The 21692-nt window shown below is 38.8% G+C and overlaps 5 protein-coding genes across 6 annotated transcripts; all 5 read right to left on the reverse strand.

Annotated features, from left to right (window-relative positions):
- Nucleotides 1-436: 436 nt before the first annotated feature.
- LOC145914397 (ATP synthase F(0) complex subunit k, mitochondrial-like) lies at nucleotides 437-1700 on the reverse strand. Its single transcript, XM_083002233.1, has 3 exons — nucleotides 1621-1700; nucleotides 827-947; nucleotides 437-586 (listed from the first exon to the last, which is right to left on the reverse strand). Exons 2-3 carry the CDS (start codon nucleotides 911-913, stop codon nucleotides 500-502), a joined length of 174 nt encoding a protein of 57 aa, XP_082858359.1. The 5' UTR covers nucleotides 914-947; nucleotides 1621-1700; the 3' UTR covers nucleotides 437-499.
- Nucleotides 1701-4804: 3104 nt separating this feature from the next.
- LOC145909828 (uncharacterized) lies at nucleotides 4805-6202 on the reverse strand. The gene is made up of 3 exons (XM_082997131.1): nucleotides 6110-6202; nucleotides 5896-5984; nucleotides 4805-5735 (listed from the first exon to the last, which is right to left on the reverse strand). Exons 2-3 carry the CDS (start codon nucleotides 5982-5984, stop codon nucleotides 5225-5227), a joined length of 600 nt encoding a protein of 199 aa, XP_082853257.1. The 5' UTR covers nucleotides 6110-6202; the 3' UTR covers nucleotides 4805-5224.
- A 4763-nt stretch (nucleotides 6203-10965) lies between these two features.
- Nucleotides 10966-14121, reverse strand: LOC145917889 (putative tRNA(His) guanylyltransferase). 2 transcript variants are annotated; one of them, XM_083003191.1, is made up of 5 exons: nucleotides 13568-14121; nucleotides 13128-13297; nucleotides 12980-13065; nucleotides 12361-12468; nucleotides 10966-11642 (listed from the first exon to the last, which is right to left on the reverse strand). In XM_083003191.1, the coding sequence occupies exons 1-5, from the start codon at nucleotides 14119-14121 to the stop codon at nucleotides 11499-11501; spliced, it is 1062 nt and encodes a 353-aa protein (XP_082859317.1). In that variant the 3' UTR covers nucleotides 10966-11498. The 2 variants fall into 2 exon arrangements, with proteins under 2 accessions (XP_082859317.1, XP_082859318.1); XM_083003192.1 differs by having other exon boundaries at nucleotides 13558-13707.
- Nucleotides 14122-14240: 119 nt separating this feature from the next.
- Nucleotides 14241-16146, reverse strand: LOC145917888 (elongator complex protein 3). The gene is made up of 2 exons (XM_083003190.1): nucleotides 14987-16146; nucleotides 14241-14823 (listed from the first exon to the last, which is right to left on the reverse strand). The coding sequence occupies exons 1-2, from the start codon at nucleotides 16075-16077 to the stop codon at nucleotides 14268-14270; spliced, it is 1647 nt and encodes a 548-aa protein (XP_082859316.1). The 5' UTR covers nucleotides 16078-16146; the 3' UTR covers nucleotides 14241-14267.
- Nucleotides 16147-17411: 1265 nt separating this feature from the next.
- On the reverse strand, nucleotides 17412-21353 carry LOC145917816 (pantothenate kinase 3-like). The gene is made up of 6 exons (XM_083003102.1): nucleotides 20981-21353; nucleotides 20591-20810; nucleotides 20193-20390; nucleotides 19601-19787; nucleotides 18923-19046; nucleotides 17412-18776 (listed from the first exon to the last, which is right to left on the reverse strand). Exons 1-6 carry the CDS (start codon nucleotides 21284-21286, stop codon nucleotides 18603-18605), a joined length of 1209 nt encoding a protein of 402 aa, XP_082859228.1. The 5' UTR covers nucleotides 21287-21353; the 3' UTR covers nucleotides 17412-18602.
- Nucleotides 21354-21692: the final 339 nt, after the last annotated feature.

Consider the following 21692-nt stretch of genomic DNA (forward strand, 5'->3'; position numbering starts at 1 on the left):
TCAACAAACAACAGTTACAAGGAATTTCGCCACTAGCGGAGCAAGAGATATTTCGCATTCGAAGTTTTGTATTTTTCTATTTGATTCATGTTGAATAAAATTATGACATATTTCACACAGTACTGGAAAATATTTCTCTGGTAAAATACTAATTTTTGTTCTTTGGGATTTTTCATTCCTTTGCATTCCGAAAAAATCTAAATATGCGGGCACATTTTCACTCCCTCAAAATAATGACTCACACACCAAAGGCTGTTTACAAACGAACTCTCTTCCAATCAGAGTGACTCTTTTGACCTCCTTAAAAATGCAGCGGAAGTGGCTACGCATAGTTAGGTCAACCAATTTTGACCATACCATTCCACAGCCACATACAACACCTTCCGGTAGTTGATTGGACATTATTATGTTATCACCCTTTTAATCACCAACCAAGCATAGTCGATTGTTTTATTTCATAAATCGCAAAACCAAAATAAATACAACATTGTAGTTTTGTTCACTCCTTGGTAATTTCCTTCTTCTTTCCTCTCCGTACCATGTAACCTATTCCAAATGCTGCTAATCCAAGGGAAAACACAACAGTCTGAAACACAAGGAAAAATAATAGTGCATCGTATTTATATCTACCTATCAACCTCAACCACCAAACAGCAAAATAACCTAATGTAAAACCAACATCCTAACCAGGCAAAGGTACATTTTTTTAAAAGCTACAAGACATGCATTTTTAACATTGAATTCCAAAAGAAACTAATCGATATTACATTAATTAACTTTGCTGATTGACTGTAGTAGTAATCAACACATAACAATATAAACTTACGTTCAACCTCCCTTTGAGAGTATACGAATTGAAATATTTTGAGATTCCAGTTAGTTTGAACGGTGGTTCAACGTCACCTGTACCCATCTTGCAATTTTCTTCCGACTTCCAGATGACGGTTCTGCAGAAAATGAAGATGAATTTTAATACAATCTCTAATGTTGCCTGGTAACTTGGTTATTGGAACAACACACCCCAAAACTGTAAAACTGTGGAGAAACCTTGGGTGTTGATTACAATTTGCAAGTGAAACACCACACACATCTCATGTGTAGCATGATCTGGTGGGTTTGCTGATTCGGTATGTTACAGTGTAAATTAATTTAGTGTATTATATTTTGCTATTTATATATAACAAATTATTTCCATACTTATAGACTTAATTGTATCACATGTCAAGACATATTACTCTTTCTTCACATTAGCTTTCATTATTCATTTTGTGTTTATCCCGTTTTATTAAATATTGTGTTGTATAGAAAGTTGATTAGACCTTATTGGAAGTCCAACAACACTAAAAACCGATGGGTCATATGTTCTACTAGTTCTACTTTGTTACATGGTATAATTTTTTCGTTTGGACGAAAAAAACTGTTGTCAGTACAACACAATAGTTGGGGGTTTAGTTGCCATAGTGTGTTTGCAATTTTTAATTCGTATCGAATAAAGTATAGAAATGCTAACTACTGAAAAGCTTAAAAAATAAATGTAAAGACAATAAAACTGCGGAATTTGTTTCAACGTAAGATAACTTTCTACATTCATAAGATTAATTTAAATTGCGAACAACTTACCAAGGAAAAGAAGAAACTACAACAAGAAAGTCACCTTCGAAAAATACTTGAAAAATTACGAACAATGCTGGTGATATTTTGTACTTTAACGTACCTCACGCAGTAACAATTTATATATTTTCGAAATGTCTTGCCCTTAAAGCAATTTTGTTTATTTTGGCACATAAACAAAAGTATTGGATACATTGCAATATTTTGCAATTATTTTTGCAAGTATTTATAATTGAAAAAACCTACAAGTTTGGATGTTCCAAAACCACTAAATTATTTCGCAAACGGCCTCTACTTGCAACAAACTAACCACACTGCATTACTCCTAAAATGTCTAAAAAATGCATTTTGAAGTGTAATGCTCTGGATACGAGATTAGACTGCAAAATCCCTTGCAATGCGGTGATCCCTCCCTGTCATGCAAGAACTTTCAAAACTCTGCGTTGCGTGATGACTGTGGTAGTGATGTCTAAATGTGAAGATCGCCTGGCAAGTTTTGCGCTTGCGCACCGGTAAAGCTTGATCACTATACACCCCTTCTAGATTCCACGATAGCTGCAAACGCCAATAAGGATCTGGGCAGTGGGGCCATTTTGCTTTGTCGTTCGATTGCATGAAACACTTCTGCGTTGAATATACTTCATGCACATGAACAATGAAAGCGAGTTAAACACAAGCTTTTTGTTGTGGTTAAAGCCATTGAGAAAATAACCCCGGTAACAACGCAAAATTGCCCATCATCGTCATGCGGAGAGATAAGGGAACAAGACGGCACATTGTGCAACGGAGGAAAAGCCTTTCTAAATATATTTGACACGCCTTAATGGCATTTTTGGCATTATCCAAACCGGCACGTTCATAAAGAGAATGTACTTGCCCGGCCAGTGTCAAAATTTTGTGCAATATAATGCGCGTATTTGGTTTGAAATAAAATATATCTAGAATTGCACAGATTATATTTTTAAAGCAATTCTCTAAATAAAACATAAGTTGTTTTCGGCGTCAAATATTTTCGAGTTTTAAATGAGACCGCAAGATGGCGGAAGAAGCGCAAGCAATGGCATTGTGTCCTCCCTCTGTAAATACGGAGTTAGGAAGGGCACGATGACGATTGGTTTCTGTTCCGCCTGTGTTGAGATTTTATATTAAATAAAGCACTTGACTTAAAGACTGGCAATATTTTTATTTTTAAAAAGTACTTTCCCAATTTAAACCAATCTCTCTGCAAGAATATTTTTTATTCATTCCTTTAGAAGAAATTTCAATTTTATCGTTCTGTGAACCGAATTAAATTCCATACGATCATGGTTGAATGCATTTCAATGCAGAAAGCTTCAAATAACAAAGTTGCAAATAACATAAAATTCTCTAAAATAAATCCACGACACGTTGCACTAATGAATTGTTTGCGATCACTACATCCCCAGCACGAAATAAAGTGCAGATTATATAAGACAACATCACCCACGATTTCCGATCAACCGACCGATAAATTGGGATCGTGTCTCTCCTCACGACGTCGCGTTGCGCGGAGTTTGACATTTTGTTTGGGGTCAAGCCTTAATCTCCTATTAGCAGTAAAGAGAAGTAAAAAAATCAATGTAAGGCGAAGGGTGACGACCTGCACTGTTCCGTGAATGATGAATTCGGACAAAATGGCTGAAGGACCGTCAGCGACCGACGACCACTTTGCTGCCTTATGGCTTACCGCAGACAATGCGTCTAGCGCTGCGGCGTCTTCCGTGTAGCCGATTATCCACTAAATCCGATCTCGATGCCCGTAGCGGGCGCCGTAAACAGTGTGATAAGCGTTTGATCAAACGCAATTTCCATCCGCGCGCGAGCGACCTCGGACAATCGGGACAAGAAGATTCTTGTTCGCTAATATCGGCAATTATCGCGTGCGCGGCGCGAAGAGTTCGGGCTGCAACGAGCTCGCTTCCATCGACTTGTAAACAAATAAACAAACTAAGGCCTTCCGCTCTGTGGAGCACAATCGAACCATTGAAGGCAGGAACCTGTGAGAGAATCCGGTATCTTCCGAGCCATCTGTGCTGCTTCTTCACCGGCCACCAGCAGTCTGTGCTGATGCCAAGGTTTTCTGGATGTCGATAATTTTATTTATTATAAAATCGGATAAGATTTCTATCTTCGTTTACGATTTCTGTTTATGCGTGAATCATGTTCTGATGGCTCTCATGAGTTTGATAAATGGGTTTTAGTCCAACCAAGCAACGCGCCACCGTGAACCTGGTGATAAACCTATAAACGTATAAAGACACGATTCTGCATGACATAATCGTAAAAAAAACCTTTTTGCGTCTCACCGATACGATTTTATTTGTGCAAACAATAGAGGAAATAATGTTGTTACTGAGCTGCAGACATGGCCACCGTTTCAAACTACCAGTGTTTTGATTATACTTGATTTTTGTGACGCGGAACCTGACGACACAATTGCATTCAGTATTTTCGGATTGCGCCTAGTTTGGCGCCACGTGATTTTATTGTGGCTGTAGAGTCATCACAAAGTGGAAGTCTTGCTCTGCTATTTAGCTGACGAGATTGTTAGAAGTCACCAAGCTGCACTGTTGAAACCAAGTAGGTCGAAAGCATGTCTGTGGCTCACTTTAAAAAATTATTCAAAACACTAAATCACATTGTTGAATATTGATTGCAAAATGGGTCGGGATGAAAATATATCTTGGAGAGGTTTCCACCTGCACAAAAGTCCAAATATCGAAAATTAAATACTGCTTTACCGATGTTTGCCGCAACAACGCCACGCCTTGTAGGGAATATAAACAAGTTGCTAACCTCGGCAATATTAAATTACCACCAATTAATGTAAAATTAATTCAAACTCGTTGTGTTTTACGCGGACGGAATTCTGGTTCGTAAAGAGCAAAAAAATTGCCTTCGCGGAACAAATGATCTTTGTCAGGGTTTCTCGGTGATTTTTGGGCATCCGCCCAAATTTGGGTCAAGTTTTGTTTGCGTTTAAAAGTTTTTGCTGTAATCCGGGAGATTTTTGCAATTGTGTTTTAGTGGAAATTTCGATGCCTTTCTAGTAAACTGACCAAAATCATTGAAACAGATTTTCGAAGTCATTTATATTCCTCTTTTAATAATTAATACCCTGACCTTAAAAATCCAATAAAACAATAAAGTCCTTGTTAAACTTTTTCAGAAGTAACATAAGTGCAATTGATTTATTAAAAGCGCCTCGTTCAAACTTCGTATTCTCGCTGGAACGTTCATAAAAATATAAATAAAATCTTGAAAAACTTGTGCACAAGAAGACGAGAGAACGGACATTAAACGAATGGAACTCAGAAATGGATGAAATGAACAGAAAGGAAATACGGCAAGGTGGTAGCTCGGAAAAAGGAGAAGAAATGCTCCTCGAAATGCATTGTTCACGAATCAGAGCAAGGTTTAAATTTAATTTTTTTTTTAGGTGTGTTTTTTCAGTAGTTTTGCATTATCTGTTTTAAGATCGCAATTAAAAAAATGCAAAAAAAGCTGGGGAAGCATCTTAGGAGGATGAAAAAACGCCATAAACCTCAGGCAGTCTGTGGCGCTCTGACGAAAATATGTCGAATTTTTCATATTACGACGAGGTCGGCAAGTCATAAAAGCAACTGAATCTGATCCCTGTTGTAACTCGGGCGTTAACATCCCGGCAGAGTTTCCCGACTTCGCGTTTCAGGTTTCTGTAGGTTAAATGCTTTGTAGCCGGGGTGTTCATGACCTCCGCGGACGCAAGTTTTTTTTCCGACTGAACTCTCATCTGCAGACCCTTGCTGATCGGCACTAGGTAGGTGAACCCCCCGTTTAGAGACTCATTGTCATGTCCGTTCAAATGCTCCTGGCGAAGCTGCATTTCCTTTTGGACATGATGAACCACATTGGGGTCAACGATCCGCCTGTGCAGAGACGAAGACTTCCTTGCTGCCACCTGATGGTCTTGTTGCTGGTCCAGTTCAATACGAAGAGCGACCCTGTTGGTCGGGTCTGGGCCAGGGTTTGTCAGAATCTTGATAAGTTGAAGTCGGTTGTACATCGCTTCCAACTCACGCCTTCTACGGTGGATGGAGTCGTGGCGGTACGACTGACGTTTACTACAAGGAAAAATACTCCGGTCAGTTTTGGTCGAAACACGTGGTTTCAAAAGTTTTTATTGACAAGCGTTCACACACAAAAAAAAAACACTTGTATTTCGCACGCAAAATTACTACACAAATGAACAATAAACATGAAAATGTTATTTGTTAAACTCACCTAATGCTGCGGGCGCAGGTCTGGGTGCAGAATAACAGAAGCAACGAAGCAGCAGAAAAGAGAAACAACTTCATCATGTTATCGTGCATCTGAAATTAACATCAATTCTGAGTTAAATCAAAGCAACATTAATGTTTTGTATATCGTTTATTTTATGCAAACAGTTTGAATAATTACGACGTAAATTAGTAAAACTCAAATATTCATCTCTTACCGTTTTGTAGATATATTGGATGAAATGGTAGCGATGGGTTTTTCGTTCGTCTGGATTTCACTTTACTCAACCACAGCTTCGAGTAACTTGACGACGGAACACATCGCGTTGTGACGTTTTATATTCGAAGAAAAACCGCAGAACCGGCGAAAAAGGAGGCAAGCCCTTCCTTCTGCGGCGTCGGACCCCGAGGCCAGGTGCATACGTCACTGCTGAGAAATATTCATTGACCTTTTCCATCTGCACGAAGAGCGTTGTGTCTACGAAATGTCGGAGTTCAGGGTGCAGATTGTGGAGACCAACACGCATATCATTCTCACTGAATCGATTATGCATTGTCATATCCACGTGCATCAGTTGAAATAACAAGTTGACATTGAAGGAAAAGACACCAAAGACTCGTCATTGTAGCAAATTAACCGAACTGTTGCCGCGTGTGGCTTGAAAAGTCCAAGCAAATCTTGTCCAGGTAAAGTCGGCCATTAGATGACGTCACTTACGGCAAACAACAGAAACTTGCTCAGAATTGAAATGGTTTTCACGTGCTTTGAGCGTGGCAGCTATTGACAACTTCCATCTTGATTTGAATCTTACAAAGTTTCTGTGAACTAAGAATACTTTATAATTGTATGAGTTAAACGCTTCATTCCACCAGGAAAATACAATTCCACATTGAGATTATAAATTTGTAAAATATTGCAGACCGAAGCTAATTCTTGTCCAGTTTCATCGCACAATCCATGCTTTTGCTAATCCACTGTATTTTCCTTCATAATCTTGTGCAAAGTTGTTTGTTTTTGCAAAACGTGAGACGCGTTTCCCTAATTCTAACTGACCTTTACTTATCATACACATAACAAACACACGTGACTAAGTAGAGACTTTATATCCCATAAGCGTGACGATAATGTTCCGTGACCATCAAATTTAAACGGACTTTGTCGGAAGGCTAATCCCAACATAATAAATTCTTTGAAATTTATTTCTATTTGAATTAATACCCTTGGTCTTGCGAAACCATAATTAAGGCGTTGATTAAGGCGGAGACGTTTTGGTATTAAGGTGTGGCAAAGGTTTGCATGAATTTCATTAAAACTTGATTTAATTAAAACGGTTTCAGACAAATATGTTTCTGAAATATCTCTTGTCATGTAACCAGGGAAAATACAAAGAACAAAAGAATTCCTTAAAAATTATTTTCTTTTAATATGTACCAAAAACAGCAATAATTGAAAACGTCTTTGTACGTGACACAAGTTTTTTATGATGTGATAAATGCGTGTTTGTTTCGAAACAATGACGCAAACAGAGTTGTTTTGGAACGCATCACAATACCCAATTGTAGTGCGTCAATCACATCATAATATCACAGTTTGGTCGAAGTTCGATCCGGTGTTGTGGTACGTGCAGGGGAAGGAGAGTACTGTGGTTTTATCCGATGAGAAAAGCCAAACTTAACTTGCTTATCGATGACTGAATGACGTAGTGCGGCTTTGATGCCACGATTTCTGTGGATTGCAGACAAGCGGGAGCCGCGAACACGTGATAGCAGGGGGAAATTCTGGGCCGATTCGCATAAGGTTTGTTGCAATAGGTCTGTAATAGCTACTGAAGTGCAAATATTTTTCTCATTGAAAAGCACGATTTCCAGGTCACAAAAAGGATGTGTGACGTCATAGTGCGTCCGTCCAAGTTACTGCGAGTTCCGTACAAAGGGTGGGCGTGGGAAAATGAGGTCACTTGCTGGAATGACGCCGGTCTTTATTTGAATTGTTTTGCGTCGTCAGAATTGCTTGCGTCAAGACTTTTTTATCAGGATTGTTGGCACTGCCACGCACTAACTTGTTTGCGTTGGCGTACACTATGGCAATGACAGCCACATACGGTTCAAACTCCGCTAAATTTGCTTGAAGAAAAGTGTTTTAGCAACATTTCCGTGTTAAATAAATGCTATTCAAACCCCTCAAGCGTCTTGCAAATTAATGCTTCCCACCATTTATAGCTTACGTCACCCACAAAACGCCAGAAAGGTTTCAAGGCACCTATTGGAAAACCGAAGGACGTTCGCATCGTATATGATTTCCATAAATATGACAAAAAATTGTATTGTGAAAACACCGGCACCATTGAAGGTTACAAATGGCACACCGGTTGGAAATCACTGTTGTAAATGTGGCACTTTGCGTTTCTTTGAACTTCAAGTTAAATAAAACTAAATGAACTCAGTACTGAGTACAGCCACAATGGTTTGCTGTGAGATTTAAAATAAAGCAAAAACCTTTCCACGAAAGTGTTCGGAAATAGCTGCGAACCTCGGTTCGTGCGGTGTGTGGAATTGTGTGTGGACAATGAGCCAACTGTGATCGAGCACTCGAACGGACGTGTCTGTGGTTTTAAACAGCGGATGTACCGATATATTGCCGCACCCGCAAAACTTTGACATCAGCACTCAACATTGTGAGCGATTACTCGGTCACTTTTCACCGTCAAAATTTGGCATAAAGAGTGCGACTGTTTTCTGGGAACAATCCACTTTGGAGGTTAATTAAGTGTTTACATAAAACCGAAGCCGAATCTGCTTAGCTACCATCGCAATGAACCGCCTACTTTCTAGATTTAAGGCAAAAATAAACTGTTAAAACCCAAATAGCTGGCTCAATCTATCATAATCCGATTGGCTGAATGCAAGCCACTATTCGTGGCGTTGTGGCCCACGTGGCCCGGCGTTTATAATCCATGCATCTTATCTCGCTTTCCATCGCAAAATTGGCAGAAAAAAAAAGAACTCCTTGTTTGGCAAATTTGCCATTTCCGAAAACTAAGACTTTTGCGAGTTTCAGGGAGAGTCGCGTATATGATCGTGTTTGTAGCAATTGAATATCGTGTTTATTATCTGTTCATCGTGTAACGAACTTTCCAATGCCGCATAGACTGTCACATTTCCTACGATATCATTCAACCATATAACGTTGAAGGAGTCTGCGATAAATGAACCAAGTACTGTAATTTTACAAAATATATAATGTGTATGATCTCCATGGCGTTAATATATTGCGTACATATTCAAATGGATGCTCTTTCAAAAGCCACGAGTTTTTTCACAAGAATAACAATCGGCTATTTTTTATGATTTATGTGAAATCACTACAAGCCACTGTAGGAACAACAATCTAATATTTTCGCTAACATTGAGTGTTGCGGAATTGTTTCCCCTGTCAATAAAAACTGCCGCAAAACAACAGTGGAACAACATCAGAAAATCTATCGTTTTCCGAATTCAACGAAAGATGAGATTATAGATAGTTGGGGAGGTTCTAAGTCGTGCGAAAAATCGGCGGGCATTCTACTTCTATTATTAGTCATTGTTTTTATAGATGCGGTTCATCGCAAACGAGCGGATTTTGAAACAAATCGATTCCTGCAACTCTGTCACAAAGTGGATGATTCATCGTCTGATTCTTCAAAGACCTCCTACACAAATTGCCTGCAGACCTTCCAGGGCAGGAACACCCGCGAGCACCATGTGGCCATTTTGATTCAGACTCGATCGCGACTCACATCAGTGATATATGCAGAATCTTCCGTACAACAATCCGCTGCGGTCACCAAACTGTAAGCACAGATTAAACGCTTCAAAAAACGGTCGAATTTTTGCTCAAGTTCGTTGATTTCAATTTCAGATGCGAAAAAGCTTGTGATCGTCATGGCGCGTAGTGCAAATGCATTGCACACTTTTCATCTAGAGCTATAGGTTTGCCACCAAAACATTTGTATCGCCATGATAAATGAACGTAGAAAACGCACCACGTTGTCAACACTGGACTGACGGAATGCAGGTGACAAAAGATTTGCAAAAATTATTTTTAGATGCGAGCATTACACAAGTGCATGGGGCATCAGGCAAGTGGAGAAACGAGGATCAGACAATCTTCTGTCGAAACGTGACACCTAGATTGCCTTAAATGGAGGGTTGGGCCGGCTCAGGCTTCCATATACAGATATATAGGACGTCTAAGTAGGGATCAACGGCGGCAGATCCAAGGTTTACGGGGTCACTGCAGAGTTTGACACAATGAGGTCTATTCTTCGAGAACCAAAACGCTTTCCGAGGCAAAACTTCAACATCACGGTGCGTGGTTGGGGAAATGCTCTTATCCACACATGGTTCCTCTAGGTCCGGATTAATGCTCGGAAGGTGGTTACGAGAAGCGGGATAAGATCAGATTAAAACGAAATTGGGTTCGTGGTCAAAGTTGAAAGCCCTGCGCTCCATCGACATGAGTGCTCTCATCCCATTTACTGGAAGGAACCTTGTGTGACGTCAATAATCATAATTTCATTCGGTTCTTTGTTATAACGACCAACGTTGACAAACTTTTCCGCTTCGTCGAGCGCAGCAGAAACACGTACGTAATCAAGCGCTGCTTTGGTTTCTCCGACCTTTTCTACATAAACACGGCATCAGCGTGTGTGGCGACCAACCGAATGTTTGCTTTCACAAAATCAATCAGCTTTTGTGTGAAGCTGACCCCGGAGGATCAACACGAGACCTGGGGGTTGACAATCGTGGGAAACTTCTCATTGCAGCAGAAATCTGCCGCACCCCGACCTCTCTCCTGCAGCAAAACTCTGCTACGGTTGATTGCAAACTGCCGGATTGCGGTCGAGGCATGAATACAGTCGTCTATTGTCGAACTTTTCCGCTCGAAATCCACGTGTAAACATGATCAAGTATTCATACAGCCGCCGAAAGTAGGTCATGCCAACGATATGCGGCAGATCGGTTTAAAGTTCCTGTGATTCTGCACAATACGTTCAAATACAACAGTACTTTCTTGGAGGTCTTACAAGCGCACAAAAAAGGGGTTTTTGCCATCCAGAATAAAAACCTTTGGCCACTCAAGCAAGCACAACTTCGCTTACAAAACAATGAAAAAATCCACTAAATTATAACAAATTTTATGTTGAAACAGCTTTTATCGAAATGTTGTTTATTGAAAAGTATTAAAGGGTCACAAAATCAGGACAAAAACACGTAACGTTGAAGACGAAATTTTCCGGTAGAAGCGAGGCCACCTGCAGTGCTTTCGAAGCTTTATTTTAAGACCCCTTCTGTTGATCAACTAGGCGTTGTAGCCTTGTAATCGTTTGGTATTTGTATTATGTGGCATTTTTGAATTGACGTGTTCGTTTCACTGGAATCATTCACTGCAAGAACCACTTCAAAGGTACACGGTGTTCCATATATTCCTTGCATCAATTGAAAGCAGTTTATCAACAGACCACCAGTTTCGACGGCGGTTGTGTGGAATGAATGAACAATCCATCTTCGTACATATGTGGGCAGACGTTGTACAAAGATCGAAACACCAAAATTCATCTTAAAATATCACGACTCTAGTATGTGTGGGTGGTTTTCCCAGAACACGTCTTTGATGATATCCACGTGAAGTTCCACATATGATGTTGTTTTTTTGTCACAATTTCTACTTTTGTCGAGTTTTGGTTCCGAGGATGTCGAATTCTTCACTGTCTGCACAATAGAAATCATACTATTTAAGCCATGTTTGATTCCGTTCCACGCTTAAAGCGAACACTATACGTTAAATCACTATATGTGGTTTACTACATGTTAAATCAACATTTTTTTGGGCGACAGGCGGTTTCTTGGATGGCACAAAATACCACAACTAGATCCTGTCACTGCCAGGTATAATGTTATTGTAGTTCTACAACTTTACAACAAAGCAATGGACATACAAATTTTTATTCACAGTTTTTTATTTAATCAAAAAATTTCTGTGTTTAAGTGATAAATAAACAGATTATTAACTGATACTTTGGTTCGAATTCAAATCAACAAACAAAGTAGTGTTTTGGGATACATTTGGTTTTATAAATGTCAGTTGGTTTAACACGGACACGAGTTTGGCGCTCAGGCGATTTATGTCGAATAAAATCTGGAAATAGAAACTAAAAGTTAAACACAAAATACCCCGCACCCAACGTACAAACAAGCAACTTTGGAAATCTTGCTTTGAAGTTGACATAAATTGCATAAAACGAATTCGCATATCACGTGTTCGGCCGGCCGACTTCAAAGGCGACCACTTCACCGGAACAAGCTTACAAGCATCTCTCAAAATACCCGACGGCCGAATGCGATACGGGAGGGCCAGCGGTTTAAATGGAGTTTAGAAGCTAATCTTGGCGCCTGGACTGGAGGCTAAAAATAACCGTGGCCACTTTACCTTGTCTCGAATTACAACCGTTCCCTTACGGAAGATTTCATCGAGTTTGTTGTAATTGACGCCGAACTGTGAGAATAAGATCTCATTCTTATCCCCGGATACGGTGCCCTGCAAGGGAAGAAAACAAAACGTCAAGGTGAAAAGGTCACTGTTACACCTGGGTAACGGGGGGCAGCTGTTTGAAGAGGAAACGACACTTAACCTCCAAACTGTGTCGCATTCACCACAGCTGAAGTTGGCGGAACAAGTGAAGTGTTATCGGTCGGTACTGGAGGTGATAATAATTTCTTATTCGTCTGTACGATAATTGTCTGATTACGATATGAAGGTCAATTGGTAAGTTGCCGTTGTGGTTTGACCTTGACCTTGAATCTGGTATACTCGTTTAACCAATCATTGATTCTTTATGATTCACCCACAGATATTAATTCAAAATTTAAAAAAAGAACATACTTGAGCTGGAAAAACAATCACAATGAGCATCCCGCAATGTACGTTTACTATTTCACTAATAAAAAAAGTGGCAAAAAAGTTAAGACTAGCATGGGTTTGACAACTCTTTAGCACCACCAGGTAGAAACATACTAGATAAAACCCGACCACTTAATGGAGCTATTACCTTGAGTGAGTGTTGTGCATCTGATGGGGAAATCCCTGAATGAACCAAAGCCCAAAAAGTTGTGTTGTACAAATTGTTCACATGGCCTGGTTAGAATTCAACACAATTAATTTACATTTAAAACATTTTTTTGTTGTGTTCCACTTACAATCAACCTGTCTCCAACTTAAGTAGTCTCGGAGGTTTTTATCACTTGGATAGAGAATGGTGCGACTGTCAAATGATGGGGGGTAAAGTAATTCCTGGTCGGGAAAGTACGTCTTCCAGTGGAAAACAAAAGCGGATGCAAATTGAGAAACGACCACAGAGGAAAGCTTACTGAAATACACAATAATGTGTTAACCCTAGATTGTTGCTACAAACTAACACTACGGATTATGTCAGTTAATAAAGGGTAATAAACTGGCTAGGGTACTATGTATTCATCACTGACTGTTTAATTATTACAGTTTCTTATTAATTAATTTCATTTTTCTCCAGTATGTCTTACCTAAAATACATTTAAAAAAAAATATTACAAAGTGCAGAAGAATGGTAAAAATCAGTTTATAAGTGTGACCCTGGTTAAGACTAAGTACCTGTAACTACCTTGCCCTCCTGTTGAACGAATCTGTTGACTTCTTGAAAACAAATGAATATTCATCACTTTGTCCGTATGCCAGAACGATGTCCATCATTGTTTTTAAAACCTCCCTTGCAGCTCTCGTCATTAGTTTCAACGATCTTTCATCGTTGGGCTTTTGAAACTCGTGTTTGTCAGAGAATTTGTGAAAGTTTCTTCCATCTATCCTCACTACAGGCCAGCAGTTTGGCAGACAGACATCAGAAAGTTCAAATTTCCGGACGTATTCAAACTGGCTGTTCGTCATCTTTGATCTCCAATTGAGTTTGCAAAGGAAAGAATGAAAGCTTATTGGTATTAATTTATGCTGCAGCTTTTTTATGCCACCTGTCATTACACTACTACATACCTGCTGAAGAAACACAAGCAACAAAATCAGTTTAATGTTTATGAATACTGGTTGAAAAGCCTTACGCTTCCAGAATGAAAATAAAATACATATGACAAAAAAAAAGTATTGGGCAAATATTTCAGCAATACACCACAATATTAAAGTAAAGAACCCAAAAATAATCTTCATGATCTATCTCCACCTGAAACCCTAAATATCAGTCCAAGCTAAAAAAAATGTATTTCACAATCTTAGACCTCTAGAAGACAGAGTTGTCCATATTAAAACAAGTATGCAAAGACACATAGATCTGGCATATACAAAGACGAACAAATTTAAACCAGACTTTTTGACATATAAGGACCATCAAGCTCATAACCAAGCTTACGGTAATAATTCCTTGTTCCCACACCCGATATTACAGTGACCTTAGTTGAGCCGTGTTCTTCCAAGGCAATCCTCTCCGCCTCCTCCATGAGGAGTGTGCCAAACCCCTGATGCTGAAATTTTCCAGGATCTCTTGAACTGACTGGTACAACACTGCCATAAACATGCAACTCTCGTACTACTGAAACACCTTTGTCTTTCAGCTCTGGCCTGAATGCATCGGCAGAGCACTTTCTTAATCGAAGCAACCCAATGAGAATATCCTGCTCTGGGTCTTCATAGGACAAGAAGGTTTCCCACCCACCATTAGCCGTGTAGTCCCTTCTTATTAATTCCACCTCATAAGGTTTCACTTTATGGTGGATTTCCTGAATTCCAGCCTCCCTAGTCCTGACATCTCGACATGTGGTGCCAAGATCCTTCATTCGGGCAAGGACAAGCTCTCTCAGGTTACCATGCTCAACACCAGAGGTCACTAGTGGCATTGGTATATCCCTCTGGATTCTGCAACAATTCACAAACACAACATTACTTATACAAGCATTCAAGCACAATCTTGTACACAATTAACTGACTCGAAACTTAAAAAGAGCAAATTATTTGAGCAAAACTATGAATAGAACTGTGTGATGTCAAAGTAACAGCAACAAAAATCAAGCCAAGTTACCTGTACACTCTAGTCCATGGAGGGACAAGAGCCAGAATCCTTGCCACAAGGTCGATAAGAGTAGAAGGTGAGTAACTATTGTATCTCCCAGTTTTCCATAGTTCATACAACCCCGTTCCACGTATTACAAGTGTTGGATAAATCTTCAACCCATCGGCACGGAAAGCTGGATTTTCAAAAAATTCAACAAACTGTTCAATATCCCTCTCCAGGGGCACGTTTGGGAGGTTGGGCATCATATGGACGACCACTTTGTAGCCGGAATCCTTTGCAAGTTGGAAGCATTCGGTCACTGCTCTTACAGTATGCCCTCGGTTGGTGTCACGCGCCACATCCTCATACACACTTTGCACACCAATTTCAAGTCGTGTGCACCCATAACTGAGCATCTCACTGAGGTGCTTTTTAAGACAATAGTCTGGTCTGGTTTCTATGGTGATGCCGATACATTTTGTTTTGCTTCGTTCGGAATATTTGACAGCTTCAGCAACATTACTGCTCACATGTCCAGACAAAGCATCGTGTAGATTTCGGATGAAGTAATCTTTGTAGTTATCGGGAAGAGACATAAACGTCCCGCCCATTACAATGAACTCAACTTTGTCAACTGAATGTCCGAGCTGCTTAAGTTGCTCCACACGGTGGCGTGTTTGCAGGAAAGGGTCGTATCGGGCCCGGATGGCCCTCATGGAAGTGGGTTCATAGCCAGTATATGATTGGGTCGAGTATTCAAAGTCAGAGTCCGGACCACCAGGGCAATACACACATATGTTACCGGTCATGTTAATGTGTGGACATCTATGTGGTTTGCACATAACCGCAACCACTGCAATTCCACTTGCAGTCCTGACTGGTTTTGCCTTTAGTTTTGGCAGTAGAGCACGTTTGTAGCGGCTTGGAACCGCTGCAATGATGTCAGTCAAGCGGGGTTGGGACTTCAATCCATGCTTTGATGATATTTGACCTTTAAGTTTGTTGAGGTTAACATCTTTGCTTTCTTCATGAGCTTCGATCAATACCCGCACGATCTCTGCTGTCGATATTGCAAGAAGTTCTGATTGTGACTGCGTTGGCTCTTTGTTTTTCCCCATTGTAAAGACTTAAAACTCACGCAATACAGAAAATAATTTTTGCATTTATTTCGATCCAAACTTCTCAAATTTTTCTTCATTAAAAGTAAATATTGTTGTTGAGTTCTTCTTCAGTCAAAATTGTTTTAGCAAAAAAATTAACTAAATATTACTTTTATACTTAACACAGCCATTAAATCGCAATAGAGAAATCCAACAATAATGAAAAATAAGTTGCAATAGATGTCTAGGGTTTAAATGTGACTATTTAAGGCATTTAGTCTACTCAATCTCAATCTCTTTCATAACTAACTGCACTGCAATAACTTACAGAAGTGTAACGCAGTTCACACTCCATGAATGCCGATATTATTCACACATCATGTCTGCATTGTTATACAACATAGTTTGCAAACATATTTCGCAAGTTTCCATTCATTGATAATATTTGGAAAAACCTCAACTTGACGAAGAATTGCGCCAGATTGTATCATTGCTAACCACGTGGTCTGTGTCATGGGTGATTGAGCAGGATTTAAATTTGCGTTTTCTGACCACAGATTTATCATTACAAATGTTTAAACCAGTTATTAATAGATGTAATGATTTATTCATTTGATTTTCATTTGAAACATTTGATTGATTTGCTACAGGCAGCTCCCCACAAAAATGTACTCATTTTAATTTCAATCGAGCTTGAGAGGTAGGTCTGTAGAGAAACTTTTTGATTAAACGTCATTTTTTTTTGTGTATTGAAATTCCGTACAAGCGCAACTGGCATGTAGGTCAATCGCTTCGTTTCTATTTCGCCAGATGTGTTAATCTCGCACAGATGTGTTAATCGGTTTATATTTTTAATTTCGAAATCGACGTTCCTTAATAATCGCATTTTTCTCATTTTCGAAAATATTATAAATACCGTCGCACGGCCTTAAGCCGGGGGGAATATAGAAAACGATATGGACAGAGGATAGAGAACACTTTCGAAGCGATAGAACTACGCTCTGGACGCTGCGCGTTTTGTGTTGTTTGTTTTGAATCAAGGTATGTTTGTGTTACGTTTTATGTTTGGATTAAAAGTCGCAAAGGTAGTTTCTTTGGTAGAAGTGTTTAATAGATTCAGGAGTCAGATATACGGCAGTGTTTCGTTCTGCAAACTTAGGTCCCTGCAGGTCCCCGGTTTTTGCAGTCGTTCCGTGTTCGCATCGTCGTCGAAATAACTTTGTATAAAATGCGAACCCTGTTGTTACTTCAAGCAGAAACAAAATCCCACACAAATCGCTGCATACTAATTACTACCACAACTGCATTGGTTGTACCACTTATTTTATTAATTGACAAACATCAATGGAACACAATGAATAATAAAGAAAATTTCTTGCACATGTGCATATTATTAACCAGGTCTGATACAAATAGAACATAGTGCATATAAGTACAATTTGAGCTTAAAACACATTTTTTTATTAAAATATTATAAAATATGTTTTAAGCATGCATAATGGAAATGTAATTATATCTTTCTATGCCACATTTTGTCAAACATTTTCAATAAATTTATAGGATGTCCCATTACAATTAAACTTGCATAAACTATAAATGTTATCATACAACATGGCAACAGGAAAAAAATTAACATATATGTCATAAATGAAAAACAGTTTGTTGCAGAAAGTAACAAGTAACATGCTTCCATTACAAATACTCGGGGCAAAAAAAATGCATTTTTAAATGTTTGTAAAACTTGTGATGAATGCTCAGGGTGCACGATTGTATCCAGTAATTTTCTCTTATTTGCAATTTTGTTCATGCACAAGAAAAAAACGTTCCGTTAATTGTGGCAATGTAATATACAACTAATTAAGCACATTTCAATGAGCAGAAAAGATTCAACCATTCGCCAAACTATTATGTGCTCAGACAAGGGATTATTTTAGAAAACTTACTTAAGTTTTTGGTACAATACAATTAACCCTAAATTACATACAATGCTAATTAACAAGCTCTAATGTCCCACAACCAACACAGGCTGGTGTTAAAAACAGTGGGCATTTCATTACTGCGTTGCACAAGAACAAATGCACGCTGACAGTTTTGTCTGGATGTATCGACAAATTAAAACATAGCAAACAAATGTGAAAAAATACATAAACCCAAAGATGTGGATATATTTGTTAAATACTGCTCAAAACGTATTATGTCTAAAAGGTATTGTCCTGAGATTTGCTACCAGAGAAAAGAAGAAATGACAGAAAAATATTTTCTGAAAAGTTTTACCCTCAAAAGAGAAATTTTGTAGTTTGGTGTTGTTTGGAAATGAAATGGGTATGATAACAATCAGTTTTTGGTCACCATGTACAACTGAAGAACTGCATACTGTGCAGAAACCCTGAGAAGTTGAGGCATCTGGGCCTTGGAGCCTGTCCACACTTGGTGCTACCGTGCAATTATTTCCGAACTTTATAATTTGCTTGCTTATTAGCACATTTGGATGGAAGATTGTCGCCTAATTAGCAGCATACTACATGACCTAGTTTCTGTCAAAATTAGTATGTCACATAGCCAAGCAATGCTCCAACAGCACCAAAGTATCCTTCGTGTTCAAGAAACAATGCTCGCTGGACTCCATTTGACCAATACTCCATCGCATATGCAAGAAGTCTCATCGATAAAGGATTCACTCGTAGAAAATTCCCCACAAATACAATGCGTTCAACATTCTGCAATAAAATATCACATTCTGTAAAATCTACCAATCATAATCCTCTGTCAAATAGTTACATAAATAATACTGTGGTTGCACCCTTACATGACAACAACTTTTTAAATCTGTTTATTTTTTGATTTAGAACAATGGAAATCTCACCTCTCGCATTGCCCAGTTCATTGCAATGCTTCCTATGTTGTTGGTGATTGTAACAAGGGTTGCTTTTGCCAAGTCCTGCTTTGTTGCATCCTTCCGACATTCTTCCAAATTCATCTTTCCAAAACTATGAACAAAAATAGCCTTACAACATAACTATCATATAGTTTTTCAACTAATTAAAATCATTCAGAACACACAAATACATAAGCAAGGGCCTATCCAGGGGGGGCTGCGAGGGGTCCGGACTCCCCTTTTGTAAAATATTTTGGCCCATTTTGATAGCTAAACAAATGCTACTGTATTTTTTTGTCGAAATCCCCGTGTCCTGGATATGCCTATGCATATAAGTATAAGATTTAAGTTTCTGTAGTTGTGGATTTCTTGTTTTAAGCAAACCAAGGTTATTCAGCCATGGGCGTATCCAGAATTATTCAAAATCGGGATGCTAGACATTTTGTCCTAGGATGAACGAAAAATGGAACTTGTTTTCATAACAATGCAACATGTTTGGTAAAAATGCTACGTCTTCGGTAACAAAATTAAACACCATGCATTTTTCGGGTGAACTTTCGAGAAAGTGATTTTACCAAAAAAAATCACAGTGGCGTTTATTTAGCTATTGAAATAAATAAAAATATTTCACAGAAGGTTTCACACCCATGTTTTCAACAAACTTACCTGGAAGCAACAACATTTCCAGGGAGACCAAACTTGGTGTAACCTCCCTCCCCATAAATATCTGATACAAGTTTGTCAACTTTTGTGCTCTCCCCGTGTGTAGCAAGCTCGATCGCTTCCTCGAAGGTCTGGCACCCAGTCAAAAGACAGCAGAGGCCCAAGAAAGTTCCTCCACCAAGACTGGTTCCTGTTGGTTTGACACATAGAAGTGGTGAATGCTATCAATGTTTTCGGGAATAAGTTTGTTGTGATTCATGATTCTACATGGTTTTTATTATTTCATTTTTATAACTTCAATTGTTTGATGTAAATCACATCTTCGTACTGATAGAAAAACAACTACCAGTTCAGTACCGCAGTAATATTTCATGCAATGGCATGATTGGCAGGATCGCCCCACTGCGCGGGTCCTTGCTTGGCGATCACAGCTATCGTATCGCGATCATTAGTTCAGTACCCTGTTTTATTCACAAAGCTTGTACATGAAGGTTGTTAACAAATATGTTGGACTGCAATGTTTACTTACATTTTGTTGTTGGATAATGTTACACCAAATGGCCTTTGTTTATAAACTACTTGAGATGCTTTATACCTGAAATTCTTGAATAATCTTCTGGGGATTTCACAAGTAAAACGCTTACTCCAGATCCAATATTCACAACTATGTAAGGGTAGGGATTGCGAAAATCAAATGGCACTTTTATAATTGGATCATTGGACAAGGGATTTTGTATGGAGAAACATTGAGAATGACCGTTTACATCGCTGTTGTGGTCAACAAAGTGGATTCCTATGAAAACAGACCACAAATAAAGTTTACATTTCATTCATTGTTTAGTACAAGGGGTAAACAACACACCCAGTCCCAAACATTTTACACAACACATAATCTCACAAAATGAGGCACTTTTATTTTAAATAAAAAAATGTTTCAGAAAAACCTATACAATTTTGTTCAGTTCATGTGAAATTGATGGAACTTACACAAACCTTTAACCAGGCAGTCCATTTCATCCAGCTTGTTTAGCCTTATGTTGATTTCAGACAAAAAGCATTCTTCAAACTTGTATGCACCACCACCGGTTGCATGCATTTCATCAATTAAAGTCGCAAACTGCTTTTCTTTTGCCATGTTGACAAACAACTGCATCTGGTCGGTCGGAAACCGAATGAAGTGAATATTCCCTTCATAACCCTGAAGCGATACTTTCTGAAAAACATTTAAAACAATTTGTTGCCAATATTTTTATCTGAACATTTAATTTTTAACAAAAAATAGTAGTTTTTACCAAATTCAAATCCTCGTATAAATGATAAACAACTGATTTATTCTTTAGAAAACAAGCAAAACAGTTGAAGTAGGAATGTATTTCTACAAACCTTCAGTTCCAAGTGTGAATCTCTGACTCCTGTACCCCCATATGCAGTATTTGAGGTCAGATATTTTCTAATGGTCTTCAATGTTTCCTTTTCTGTCTGTTCCTCGTCGGGTGTGATGTAAAGTGGTTCAAAGTAAACCAGCTTCACTAATGTACCACCAATGTCAATTCCAAACCATGGAAAGGGATGACGTTTCAATGAAGCTTTTCTTTGGCGTCCTACTACTTTTATTGGTTGAACTGAAATAGTTTTCTCATCTACGACAATTGTGTTTCCATTTTCAGATGACTGACTGCAGTCACCCATCACAGAGAAGTTACGAGTCAGCCGTTATGTAAAAGTTAATTTCCTAAATGCTTTCGTTGCTATGTAAGGTCTTGAATAATAATTAACAAAATTAAGTTCTTATTTAGGATAGGCCTTATGCATTAGCCTACATTACAATAACACAGACAGAGACAGACATCAACACATTTAAAATGACTAAACTCAATCTATTAAACCAGGCCTCGACACACTTTTAAGCAGAATGGTAGCAACTGATACTCTGTAAAGTTGGCGGTTCGACGTAAAAGTTCGCACTCTTGCTAACTCTCTGCATCACACCAACGGTAGTGGACAGACGAACTTTGGTCGATACCCAATCATGCGTAAAATAAACACATACACACACATTTACGTAACCATCGTAAAAATTTGCTGCGTCATAATG

This window comes from Ascidia mentula, chromosome 1 (genome assembly GCF_947561715.1).
Source record: "Ascidia mentula chromosome 1, kaAscMent1.1, whole genome shotgun sequence".
Lineage (NCBI taxonomy): Eukaryota > Metazoa > Chordata > Ascidiacea > Phlebobranchia > Ascidiidae > Ascidia > Ascidia mentula.